The 13,963-nt window shown below is 38.6% G+C and overlaps 1 protein-coding gene across 6 annotated transcripts in view; it reads left to right on the top strand.

Moving 5' to 3' along the window:
* The window catches only part of enox2 (ecto-NOX disulfide-thiol exchanger 2), a 192,000-nt gene that overhangs the window by 151,037 nt on the left and 27,000 nt on the right, over positions 1 to 13,963 (top strand). For 5 of the 6 annotated variants that reach the window (XM_039813280.1, XM_039813277.1, XM_039813281.1 and 2 more), the window contains 4 exons: positions 991 to 1,056; positions 9,387 to 9,593; positions 12,320 to 12,553; positions 13,930 to 13,963. The exon at positions 13,930 to 13,963 is cut by the window's right edge and continues 179 nt beyond it. In XM_039813280.1, the coding sequence (XP_039669214.1) occupies positions 991 to 1,056; positions 9,387 to 9,593; positions 12,320 to 12,553; positions 13,930 to 13,963 (541 nt within the window). The remainder of the gene's footprint in view (positions 1 to 990; positions 1,057 to 9,386; positions 9,594 to 12,319; positions 12,554 to 13,929) is intronic. The other variant, XM_039813279.1, reaches the window with a different exon arrangement.

Below are 13,963 nucleotides of genomic sequence, written 5' to 3'. Positions count from 1 at the left end.
TAATTTAGGTCACATGATAGTATAAGGGCTACATTTATTTTCTCAAATAAGCAATTAATAAGTGGATCCATAAAACATCCATGGCATTTTCCCAGAGCCCAGGGTGACATCAGCCGTATTTCCATAAACAAATTGTTTTGCACATTTGGAAATATAGCATTAGAAAAGCTGAATTGAGGAAATTCAATACAACTTCCTCAGTTGCGCGAAAAGGTTTTTATACGCTCGCTTGATGTGGTTTTTGTCTTCGAAAAAGAGGTAATGCGCTTAATGGGATATGGAAACGCCTTTGCCAAATAAGTTCTGACAAAGCGAATATTTAACTCACATGAGTGATCAGCTGTTTCCACTGTCGGCGTCTTCCCGAATATTATATTAATATGTCCTCCGGACAGGATGAAACATGGCCCATAGCTGACATGAAAGAATAATTAAAACTTGCCCAATTGAACCAAGTTGATGGAAATAAACCTTATTCTCATTTCTTTTTTTGCAACATTTCTTAAATTCGCTTTACAACGAAAACAGGGCTATCTTCAAATTTCTTTGTTCGTCAAGTTCAACAGTTTGAAACCCATGCAAGAAAAAATATAATGTGACAAATGAGTGTGGTTATTGCAGATATAAGCATATATATTTGTTTGCAGCTTTTACTTCTGTAAAGACTTGAGATTATGCTATTGTTACATATGTCAGACCCAAGACTATTATTCCATTCCACTTGGTATTCCATTATGGGAAACAACAATCAACCATGCGATGTTCATCTGTGTTGTTCCTCTTTATTTTTTCTCCCCCCTTTCTTCCCAACGATTAACCTGATCACCATGAACTGCATTTACATCCACACAACAAACTTTCAGGGCAAGTCACTTTGTATTAAGCTGTTTTGTTGTTTATATGTATCTCACCTCCACCTTCCAATTATCCAGAGTTAGAAAAGTAATAGTAGGGGGTGCTTTTGATTGATCCCACCTTTTGCTTTTTCAGATTTCCTGCTAGAAAAGTTTCTGCCTGGGGACTTTATTCAAACAAGTCTTACAAGTCATCTTCAAGGTGAACTAAAACAAAAGCTCCTCAACGCAGTAGTACTGTATTTGGGAGTTCACAATCCTTTCACAAAACACACACACTTGCATTCTGTTAGGCATTTATTTTTATCACACGTATTCAGATGTGCTTGCATGTATGTGGTTTGCATTATGTCTCATTATAAACTGTCACTGTTACAATATGGTGCTGAGGGAAAAGCTGATGAACATCTTTCTTGTTGCTTGTTGTTAGCGTAGGGAAATTAACAAGGTACTCTGTGCAAGGGCACATATAAACCCTGAGGCTGTGTGAGGGATCAGCTTGTCAAAAAATTAACCAACTACTTTAGAGCCTGTCACAATAATACCAGTTTACAGTACTGTAATCTTTGCCCCAAAGTCTGAAGCTGTTTCCTTAGTGATGTATGGACACAACCTTAAAGGTCCTATGACATGATGCTTTTTGGATGCTTTTATATAGCCCTCAGTGGTCCCCTAATACTTTATCTGAAGTCTCTTTCCTGAAATTCAACCTTGGTGCAGAATTACAGCTACTAGAGCCTGTCCCACAATGAGCTTTCCTTAGGATGTGCCATTTCTGTGTCTGTAGCTTTAAATGCTATTGAGGAGGAGATAGGGGGGCAGGGTGGGGGTGTGGCCTTGACCAACTGCCATGCTTCGCTTGTTTACAAACCATGATGTCTCTCTCTTTCTCATCAAGGGGGTAAGTCTCTCCACACCCGTAGCTCCTATGGCGCCATTTTGATGCTAACAAGCCAACAGCCGCCGTTAGCATTCCATTGACTGCCATTCATTTTGACGTCACTTTGACAGCGAATAACTTTACATCTGAAGCATTTAAAGACTTTATTTGTCCATTGTTTATTTCTAAGGAAACACAACAATGTATAAAAGGCTCCATTACCTTGTACCTCATGTTATGGCTCCGTAGCAGACTTTTTTGTAAAAATAGGCTAACAATTGTGTCATAACCACGCGACTTACTGTCGCATAGTAGAGGAATTACCGTATAGTACAGGAGAAGCTCGCAGGCAGTTTCGACTTACATTAGCTGTTTAAGTTTAATTACTAATGTTAACTAGCATTTTAGTTAGCAATAATTAGCCTGTGCCCATGTTATCTCCTTACATATACCTATGCTCTCCGTCTCTGCAAGATTCGGAATGATTGAGATTTCTCTCATCATAAGGAGGAGATTCCAGATCGACCCATCTGAGCTTTCATTTTCTCAAAGGCAGAGCAGGATACCCAGGGCTCGGTTTACACCTATCACCATTTCTAGCCACTGGGGGACCATAGAATGTTAAATGGGGAACTCATATTAATGTTAAAATTTTCATGCCATGGGACCTTTAATTGTGGACCTTTCTTATCTTCATACTGAACTTCATACTTTCTCTACCCCTATGCTTTTTACCCTGTCCCAGTTACTCTTTACTTGATCTCAATCTCTATTTTAGATCTTCTTGCCTCTCAGTGACAACATTTTTTTAAATAAAATTCTCTAAGCCAAGTATTTTGAAGAGGCAGACATCTGAGAAAAACAGCCTAGGCTTAATTCTTCTCAAAAAAGTCAAGTAACTCTGTAAGATTCAGCTCTACATTGTACACTGAAGCCAACAGAGATGACTTACGCCCTGATAGAACATCCACCAGAGGGGGTGGATTGTGTGCCTCTGTGACCCTGCGAGTTGTCACAGCAGCAGCTCCTGATAGCGTCTCAAAAGACAAATTGGTCCAGACCAAAAGCAATTCAAAGACTTGTATGGACTGGTGTGTTATGTTTATAATTTACATGGACAGAATCTAGTTGTAGTAGTGCAATCTTTGGTTAACTTCAGATTGTAGTTCTGTTGACCTCATTGGACCTTGACGACCAGCGTGTACTATGATGGTTTGCAACGTGAAGCGGTTGGGATTATTTTCTTCACAAGTGAAGCCGGAGTGCGAGATCCAGACCGATGAATTGGTGCAGAAAATGGAGATATAAGCCTGAAGGCAAAAAATGTCCTTACATTCAATCTACCCACATGATGTAGATTGAGGTTACAAGCAGCTGTAATTGGTTTTCCTTCCTGGTGTCTGGGTTCATCCTCAGGGACAGGATCAGGAGCTTGGACCTCCAGAAGGAGCTTGGAGTAGAACTGCTGCTTCTGAAAGGCACAGTGATCAAGCATCTCCCGGGTTTTTCAGGCATCGGGCTTGAAGGAGACTCAGGATCCCCTCAAGGAGCTGGATGACATGGCTGGAGAAAAGGATGTCTGCAAATCTGTGCAGTCAATTGATAGATGGATAGTATACCTTTGGTTTTTTCAACACATAGGAACAAAAACAATCACTTTACTGAAAAGGCACGTTACCTGTCAAATTCCTAACTTAAGGTGAAGTTTATTTTGAAATTCCTGGAAATAAAAAGTTTGGCTTGTTATTGGTTACACCAGGTTCTTGAGCAGAAAAAGTCTTTCACAAAATGTGGTTTTAAATGAAGTGTTAATGTTGAGGGTCGTATTAGTATGTGTGTCACTAAAGCTGTGTGGACTCTGAGTAGTGTAGAGCTGAATGGGGAATAAGAAACATTGACGATAGAGGTGAATCATACTTTCATACTGCACGCTATTAAAAGTAATTTTGGATGCAAAATTTAGATTTTATTTTTTATGACAAAGCTGTTAAGTGATGAAGAAAATGTTATAAAGTCTGTGCCATGTGTTTAATGGTCCAGTGTGTAACGTGTTTAGTTGTTCATTATCAAAATCTGTGTTGCCCGTGCACAAACCTGTCCTTTTTCATGAATATTTACCTCCACCATCAATTCCAAATATAATGAAATTTTACATTTGCATTCGCATGAACTGGGGTAGACCCTTACCGGCTAATGTATTTCAAGAATACATCTTGAAATACTTGAAATACATTATTAATACGGATTTTGAATAATACGTATTCAAAATCCAAATTTCAGGAACAGGAGTCTTCTTCTTCGCCCAGAAAAAGAAAACGGATATTGAAAAGAGCAAGAGACCAGCTTTTCGAAGTGTGAAGGCTACCGTAGCTGTAATACGTACTTTGAACTGCGTGGTGCGAGAGAGTTGATTGCGATATATGATCTCAAAAGGAGAAATTCCTACACATTGGACCTTTAAGGACTGCAACTAAAGTTTAATTTTCTCAATTAGTTGTTCTACAGAAAATCGCAAATAGTAACAGCAAAATAAGTTCCCAAAGCCTACAGTGATGTCTTAAAATGTCCTCTTTTGTCCAACCAACAGTAAACAACCCAAAGATAGTTTACTGTCATAGAAGGTAAAGAAAACATGAAAACCTTCACATTTGAGGAGCTTGAACCTGTGAATTGTTTTACCATTTGTGCTTTTAAAAAAGCACTTAAACCACTAATTAATTATCAGAATAGTTGGATTAGTACTTCGCCATTGAGCATACATAAAGCTTACTCTAAATGTGATGTGGGAAAAGAAATCCTTTCCTCTACTGTATCTGATGTTGTTATATTATTGAATAATACTGCGCGGTCAGTGGTACCACATCCCCATTGGTTTTATACTTAAGTATTGCTCTGAACCAGCAATGTATTACAAATGCAGATAGTTTCGAGCTTTGTTCAGTATGCAAGGAACAAAGGGAATCAAGCATCGATGCTAGCCGCATTCAGGCTTTCATAAAATATCGCAGGCAAAGTCGTGATATCTAGGCAACAAGGTTGCATATGGTGTCATTACCCAATTGCTGCATGCACACAATCTTACAGAATGTGCGGCATCCCATCTCACTGACCTGTAGCTGCACAGCAACAACCCTGCAGCCTTCTTTTACTACCTCGTCAGTGTGCATCATTTTACCGTCAATGTGCATTCTCATCAGGCTCTTTTCGTCCATCTCCCTCAGTCAAACCCTCCCCATTTAGCTTTAACCCCTCGTCTACCTTCTCCACTGATGCTTCCTTCCTTCCACCCACCTATCTAGTGCTAAAGGTGGGTTTTAAAAGACATTACACTCAACATTTGGACCTATGGGCTAATCTAATTGGACATCAAGCTCTGTGCTGTCTGTCTTCCTAGCTCTTTTAAACTTCTTAACTCAGTCTGAGATATATTTATTAATTATTCTTAAGGAAAGATGAAATGTATTCTTTTGAGCTTTGAGGATAGCATTGTGTCCCAGTGTTGCTTATGCACACACATACATTTAGCTTGAATTCAGAAGGATTCCCAACTGCAGTAGTTTTAATTACAAAAACATCTGAAAAAGTTACTGAGTAACTTTTAAAAACAAATCAAAATGTATCAGTCAACCAAGATCCTAATACAAAATTGACAAGCCGACTATTGGACTATGATAGGGAAGTCCTAGTGTGTTACAATGTGCTGGCAACGATGTCTGTTTCTTCGTGTGTGCAGGTTCACACCTTTTCTTTGTTCACGTGTGACGTGAGTGAACTGAACATGTGTGAGCTGGACAGGAGTGTGTGAGCTGTAAATGTAGTTTGTCTTCTGAATAACAGTCCTTTGAGGATTTAAGTCTCCTCCCTGTGTCAGCCTCATGGACTATAAAAAGGTGTTTAGCCAGTTGAGGTGATGGATGGTGATGACCTGTGTTAGTGTAACAGACCAGTGGGTGGCCACACAGACGGCAGGCCTGTGAGACGGGACTTGACTGTGAATCAGTCTGTGTGTTTGCTTTACAGCAGCCTCCGCAATTATCGAAAGTAACATGTCAGAACAAAAGCACATCAACAACTTTATTAGTCAGCCAATGGTTTATACAGTCTGCTAATTTCCCAAGATTCAAAGCATACAATAAGTGAGTGGGCCGAAAACTAGAAAATCCTGTACATTATAGTTCAATCCAATACAACAGACTCAATTATGTAGTAGGTTTTGAGTTAGTTTGTTGTGTTTTTGTATTTTATTGCGTTACATTATTAGTTTAGTACTTACATTTTAATCCTCAATATATGCAAATAAATTGGACAAAATATTAGAGTCATCATATAATAAAATGCAGTTTTCAAAGACACTCTGAACCCTGCATCCACTCTCTCCTCGAATTACTCCTCAGTTTCTCAGTCTGCATTTCAAAATGATCGCCCTTGAAATGTCCGTCTCACATTTACTCAAAGGGACCCACATTGAGTTAGAACTTGGACAAAAAAAATACTTTTTTTGCAGAAGCACCCACATGTTAGGATTTCCACAGTGGATCCTGCAAAATCTGCTCCCTCCTCATTTTACTGTACATTCTGCATTTGTATGCAAATATAATACAGGTGAACCTGAGGCAATGACTTGGATTGCTTTCATACATTGTATGATATCATGTATTTCTTGTAATTCAATCAAGAAATCATGAATAGTTAATCTGAATATTGTGCATAGTGCATTTACACAAAATGTCTTAATTTGCAGAATAGTGGGGTTCAGTAGCACAGCAGGTGGCTGAGAGGATAGATCTCACTGCTGCAAACCGTTAACTGCTAACAAAAAACCCAAACTTTGATTGCAAAACTAAAAAAGTTTTGTTTTCAATTTACAACATGACACATTAGGTGACTGTTGCACTGCACCTGTTCCGATTTCTCCGTCCTCTTTGCTCTTCCCATCGTCTCCATCAGACACTCGTGGACCGAAAAGGTCAGTTCATTTGGAACTCTTTGTTGTGTCAACAAAGCTCTTTCTTGCTGTTGCAAGCTTTTTCTGCACCACTTTGTACTTGTTCTGTCCATCTTAACTCAAAACTACTTAAATCCGCCAACTCTGGAGGTCAAGGAATGAGCTGATCAATCTTTTTAGCCAGAGGAGAACTCTGTGACTTTGGAGCTTTATGTTTTGAATGCAGGCATCTCATAAATATTTTTCTTTTTGTAAAATATGTATTCCAGATGGTTGGTTTATTTATCATACTATGAAGAGGCATCATAAATGTGAAGCAGCAAAACTGATGTCTCCCCAAATAACTGAGCTCCTAACTTCATGTACATGTAACATCATGTGGAATGAGACCAACCACCCTGCTGAGAAACCTAATTTCCGCTGTTTGTATTGTGACCTTCTTCTTTCTTTCTTTACCCAAATCTTTTACAGTTGAGGGTTGGAGTTATATATATAAAAAAAAGATATATATGTGTATGTATGTATGTATGTATAGATGTATGTATATATATATATATAATATATATACATATATATATATGACATAGACATATATACATACATACATATACAACATACACATATACATACATACATACAACATACATACACATATATATATATATATATATATATATATATATGTGTATGTATGTGTGTATGTATGTATGTATATGTGTATGTATGTGTGTATGTATGTATGTATATGTATATATATGTATGTATATATATATATGTATATATATATGTATATATATATATATATATTGTATATATATATGTATGTGTGTATATATATATATATATATATATATATATATGTTATATATATATGTGTGTGTGTGTGTGTGTGTGTGTGTGTATATATATTTTTTTTTTTTTTTTTTTTTTTTTTTTTTTTTTTTTTTTAATGGTATATATATTTTTAAAAAAATATATTATATATTATTATATATATATATTATATATATTTATATTTTTTTTTTTTTTTTTTTTTTTTTTTTTTTTTTTTTTTTTTTTTTTTTTTTTTTAAAAATTTAGATAAGAGATGGCAGTGGCAGTGCGTGGTTGTGTTGCTAGGTCCAAAGGAGGAGTCTTAAAAGGGAAAGGCAAAGGTGAATTTGAATAAGTGAATAAGGCCGCAGAAGATGAATGGATTTATATGTTGTTATAAACAGGACTTAATAACCGACTTTTCTGTTTGCTGCAAGGTTAGTTACCGCCCTATTTAGATTGTTTTTCTGTTTGACAGTGAGAGAAAGCTAATGGAAAGTTTGTATTACTGCACCCAACCAATGCTCAGTCTTGAAATCCTTTTGATCACACTTATAGGCTCTCAAGATATCTGAATTAATCCACTTGCTGCTGATCAGTGAGGCCCTCATGACACACCTCAGGTATCCAACCAAGTTCAACTCTAGGTCTTTTCAGTAGTATCAATAACTACAGTGGTGGGAGCATCAGTAACAGTGATTGCATGCCCTTTCTAGCAGACATCCGGAAATTCAGCATTCTCAGCGTTTCACTGATTAGCTGGTTCACTCCTCATAGACCCCCCTAATCACATTCATCATGGATGAGAAGCCTGATCTATTGGAGATTAGATCAGTCAACACTCATCTGTGTTAAATAAGTGATTTTCTGCAATGCAGGGGACCTTCCACATGAGAGATCACTTTGTGGCTAAAAGGATTTCATTTTCATGCATGGAATGGTTTTGATATTAACATTTATCTAACAAAAAAAAAAACCCGAGCATATTGCTCCAAGTTGTCATTATGCATGCATTCATCTTTATCGTTTTTTAGGGTGTCTTTGCTATGTTTTAAAATATGTTCAAGCTTCAGAATGTGGCCTGTTTTTCCAAGTCGTTAATCGTATTATGTACAGACTTTTTCTTCTTGTGTGACCTGGCTCCTTTTCTTCTCAGCCTGAATGTGGAGCTAGACCCCAGGTCCTTTTTAGGATTTATTTGTCATTCATGCCTTCTGGATGTTTTGTATTTGCTTTTGTTTTCTTTAGTCATTATGTGTGGATTGCCGTAGATGCTTTATCATGGTAGTCTTTCTGCAGTTATTGTAGGGCCACTTTCCCCTCTTAAGAATCGTTCCTTACATTTTGTTAATGGATCTTTTGTGACTTAGTCAGTTTCTGCTTATATGGGTGGCTTTCCGTTCCATTAGATTCTCATCTATGTTATTAACTCAACTTTATACATACACCTGGTAGGAAGTCTATACAGAATAAACACCCAGGTTTTTGTTATTTTGTTGAACCTTGGAATACCCTGCTATTCACATTTTGGCATTTAAAGTAAGAATAAATATAATTTTATATTGGTTCTATATATATATAGTTTTTTTTAGTTAAAACAAAAGACAGGAAATCAGACCTGCGGAGCAGGTCTGATTTCCAGCAGCGATATAATCAGAACAGTATCTTTTTATGCCATTAGACATATTGTCAGCTTCTCAAAGAGCATAATTAACAGCTGAATCATTTCTTGTGTTTGTATTTCAACTGTATTATCTCCACATAAATGCAAGTGCACACAGTTTCATCATCATCATTCCAGCCCTTTCTTAATATTTTAACATAGTAATGGTTGATGCATGTATCTGTATTTGTAACTGTATTTTATCTCCTTTGTTCCACTACTTTTGAACAGACCTTCCCCCTCCAGCCACAAGAGACCGCCCTCCAGGTTGTAAGACGGTGTTTGTCGGCGGTCTGCCAGAGAACGCCACAGAGCAACTCATCATGGAGGTCTTCGGGCAGTGTGGTGATATCACTGCCATACGCAAAAGCAAGAAAAACTTCTGCCATATCAGATTTGCTGAAGAGTTTACTGTGGACAAGGCTCTCTTCCTGTCGGGTATGCTGTCATAACTCTAATATCTCATTGTGTAGGTTGTATTGGTATATTTCTATGGTATATTTCAGTGTATTTGTGTCAATGGCATTTAGACAAATGTTAAGCAAGAATGCATAGAGTTGCAAAGTAGGCCCTTGGAATTAAAACTCCCATAAACAATGTCATGTAAGTAACAGTTGGAACCCTCTCCCACCCAGTGGACAGAAGAACAAGTGGGTCAGAAAATATCTGGTTTCTTGATTTTTAAAACTTTTGAAGATGCAAGTACATAAAAACTCCCAGGGTGCATTTTGGTAAGAAACATTTGTGAGTGAAAGCTAAAGATTACACTGTTGAGATAAATTTTGGATGATTGAGCATCAAAATGACAAAGCATTTTGAATTCCATTCAACTCTGATTCGTGCCCTCGTCGCCATAGCAACGGTGGCCGAGGCTCGTATGTATTATTTAGAGTCGTCCGTCATGCCAAACTTACACAGAAAATATGATCTCTCAGAAACAAAGGTGAAATAATTAAATTGGTGGCCATACTACAAATCTCAAGGTTCATTAATTATACATTCGGGAAAAAACATGCACATAACCAACAGTTCCACCCTCTTCACATCTGTATTGGGTTTACTATTGGAAAAGACAGTTAGTACACTCACAGTCGTTGAGAATAATAAGGGGGCCACTTGAGGCTCACACAACAGAAGATATAAATTACCATTAAGTCAAAAAAGCATCTCTACTTATCTTATCTTCATTTTCACAGCAGCTTCTGGAGCCCAAACATCCTAAATCTCTCTCAGCTGGCCATATATTCCTACTTAGAAAAACCCTTTTAACCTAGCAGCCAATTCAGTGGTATTCCCAGCATTATTAAGTGTGTGTTCATGCTTGTGTGCGTGTGCGTGAGAGGTCCTGTGATTTCGTCTGCCTCTATTCTCACAGTGAGATGTGGGAGCTGAGGTCTATATATTAGCCACATGACAGAGCTGTGTAGTTTTCCCATAAATAATACCCCACCCACACACACACATCCATACACACACTGTGCAAACACAGTACCCAGCAATGACACAAACTCCAGCAGCCCCAGCACACTGAGATCTCCTCCATATGAAATATTGAAGTAGTAGTAGATTGCGAGCCTGAAGCAGGGAGAGCGGACTGAAATAGAAACCCCACAAACTTGAACTCATTTCTTTTCCTGTTTGCACTGGCATCTTACACTGCCCCCCTTCTCCTGTGATGACAGTGGCTGGAGCACACACTCACACATCTGTACCCAAACACTCACACTTAACACTCTCTGATCATTTCAACCAATTAAATCACAAAATGGGTATGATTTCACTTCAGATCTATCTGCAACCAGCCATTAGTGAAAATTGAGTAAGGAGGAGAGTGTAAGGATAAGAGGGAAGTAGTGAGGAGAAGAGGGGGTAATGAGGGATATTGTGGTCTTTCAGTGCCTCTTGAGAAGTCTCTCTTGTTTTTTGGAAAAAGGATGCAGGCCTTCTCCACAAAAGTCTACATTTACAGTACATCTTGTCAAGTGAAGAAATCCAACAAGCAAAAGAGGTATGACGAGGATGAAGAGAGCGGTACTAGGCAGGTTGACCCCAATAAAGGGCCTGCTAAGTGGTTTGTGTCCGTTATCTGTTATGTAATCTAAATTCAATTTGTGAAAAGTGATGGAAAGTGACTCACAACTGGCCAAGAAAGAAACTATGCAAAATATAGGGTAAAGCTCATGTGTCTACCTTTGTGGTGTCCTGCTCCTTTTTGCCTATGTGACTATTCAGTTGACTCAAATCCATGCCTCCAGCCATATTTTTCATTTGCATTAAAAAGATGCATGGTGCCCATAATTACATTTTTCTGTATTTTTTTTATTTCATGAGCAGCTTAGAAGATGTGAGACTTACAGATTATCATATAGAATGTTTAATAAGAAAGTGCACCGGCAGGTGCGAATGGGAAGTGTGAAGTTGACAGCTGTCAAAAATTAGAGGCATTCAGGTGTTGCGGTGCTGCAGTGTCTTACGGTGGAAACTACATAACTGTGACTTCCTCAGTCTGAATCCAACTAGGTTCTTTGTCACATGTCACCCTCTTTTCTCTCTTCCTTTGTTTTTTCTCTCTTGTGTCAAATACCTAATAACAAGACTGAGAAGCTACAGCCACGCTAGCGGCTGTGGAAGGCCGCAGTGCTTTGAGCTAACCTTTAACATTATCATGCTAACATGCTTACCATTACCATGATAACATGTGAATGTGAAGCAGATATATTGTTTACCATGTTCACCATTTTAGTGTTGCATGTTAGCATGCTAGCATTTACTAATTAGCCTAATAAAACTACAGCTGAGGCTGAAGGGAAAGTAATTTGTTTTGCAGTCATAAACCGGTCTCCTAAACAAATATTGGACAACTAAAATGATAGCGCTGCATCACTAAAAAGTTTACCATTCATCCTTAGGTGGACGTGACTGTGTGCACCAAATTTCATGGAAATCCATCTAATAGTTGTTAAGACATCTAACTCAATACCACAAATGTTCACCTAATGCTTGGTGCTAGAAGACAAGTCAGGGGGTCACCAACATCATCCCCGCTGTCCCATCTGTTTCTTGCATTATATTTACTTTTTCCATATTTACTTTGCCATTACTTCCTCCCTCTCATCTCCTCTTTCATTTTGGCTTTTAAATCTTTACACTTTTGTCTCCCATAGGTTATCGTATTCGCTTGGGCTCCAGCACAGACAAAAAAGACACTGGCCGTCTCCACGTGGACTTTGCCCAGGCCAGAGACGACCTCTATGAGTGGGAGTGTCGCCAGCGCATGTTGGCCAGAGAGGAGAGGCACCGGCGCAAGGTAGAGGAGGATCGCCTCCGGCCGCCCTCCCCTCCTCCCATCGTCCACTACTCAGAGCATGAGTGCAGCCAGCTGGGAGACAAGATCAAAGGTTGGCAAAATATAAAACATATACAATAAAATATGTGCATGTTATGATAGCACAAAAGGAGCACGGTAAAGAAGTAAAACCTTGACACGTGTGGAAGAAAATGGATCCAGTCATGGCAATATTGTAACTGACAAGGTAGGGAGTACGGTAAGAGTAGATCTGTATGTGTGTACTTGTGCTTGATCATTTGCACGCTTGCAGGGGGTAACCAACGCAAGCCAAGGTATTACAGGAGGGGTTCTAAACTGCAGCTGGTAAAACTGACAAAGCAGTTCTCTCATATTTGAACAAATTCAGGAAATCTGTTTTCAAAAGACGTTACACAAAGGCTGTTCAACACGGTATATCAGTTTACTCTTCCCTTAGCACATGCTCCTCTCTCTTATCTTGTCCTTCCTTTTCTCCTCTCCGCACTCTCTGTTCTTTTCTGCTTGTCCTCTCCATTTCCTCTTCTCCGCTCTTGTTTCCCCCTCTTGTCAGCTTTCCGTCGAGTTTCTGGCTGAATAAACTTGTTTCACTAATGAGCAATGACACTTCCAGGTCTCAGTCCCAGTTGCCCAATAACAAAATGGCTGTGACTTTCTGCCTCTCTACCATCTGTGTGTGTCTTTTCCAGCTCTACCTCCCCTGGCCCTGGTGTAAATAACTTTAACACTGTTTTTTTAGCCAAGGGTTTGTTTCTGAACACTTTGGGCTGCTATTGTGAAAGCACACATCCCGGCTCTTTGCTGCAGATTTAGGTGTACTCTTTCCTGAATCTTCCACCCAGAGGAAAAAAATGGGTTTTCCCCTTTTCAGTGCCAGTTATATTCCTGTACTTCAAACCCAGTTTGTCCTTTTGATGACGTGAAGCTCAAAGCAACAACTTTTTACCCAATCCACCTCTTTTTACTTCCCTCAGGTGTTGTTGAGGTCTGAAGGGTTCTTTGTTACCAAGCATATGACGGTCTGTCATGTGTACAGTTCTCTTTTTTCCTTTCATCCAATAGCAGATTTCTTTTTGTTCTCCTGTGTTGTTTTTATTTTATTTATTTTAATCTTTTTTTTACCTTGCTCACATTAACGCTGACTTTGTCTACTTTTCAATCAACAAATTAAAAAGTGTGTGCTACTATATTTATTTAAAGTTACCTGTAGACTCCTCTATATATATGTTTTCTGTCAGAAATCAAGGCTGTTTGGTCACAATTTATAACCTTGTCTCACATGGATAATAAATATAATGTTCACCTATGTGATTATGAGTACAGTGTTCGGCTTGCCAGCTGTTGCTTTTACCAACTTAAGTGCCGTAGGACTGTACAGGAATCATCTATTTTTGCTTCCCTGTATAGAGCCTGACTCTTCCTTTCTCTGTGTTCTCACCTCTTGGCCAGACGACGGAAAGTTTCCTGAAGCAGTGCGTGTTCT

This window comes from Perca fluviatilis, chromosome 10 (genome assembly GCF_010015445.1).
Source record: "Perca fluviatilis chromosome 10, GENO_Pfluv_1.0, whole genome shotgun sequence".
Classification (NCBI taxonomy): Eukaryota; Metazoa; Chordata; class Actinopteri; order Perciformes; family Percidae; genus Perca; species Perca fluviatilis.
This window is presented reverse-complemented; position numbering and strand designations above follow the sequence as displayed.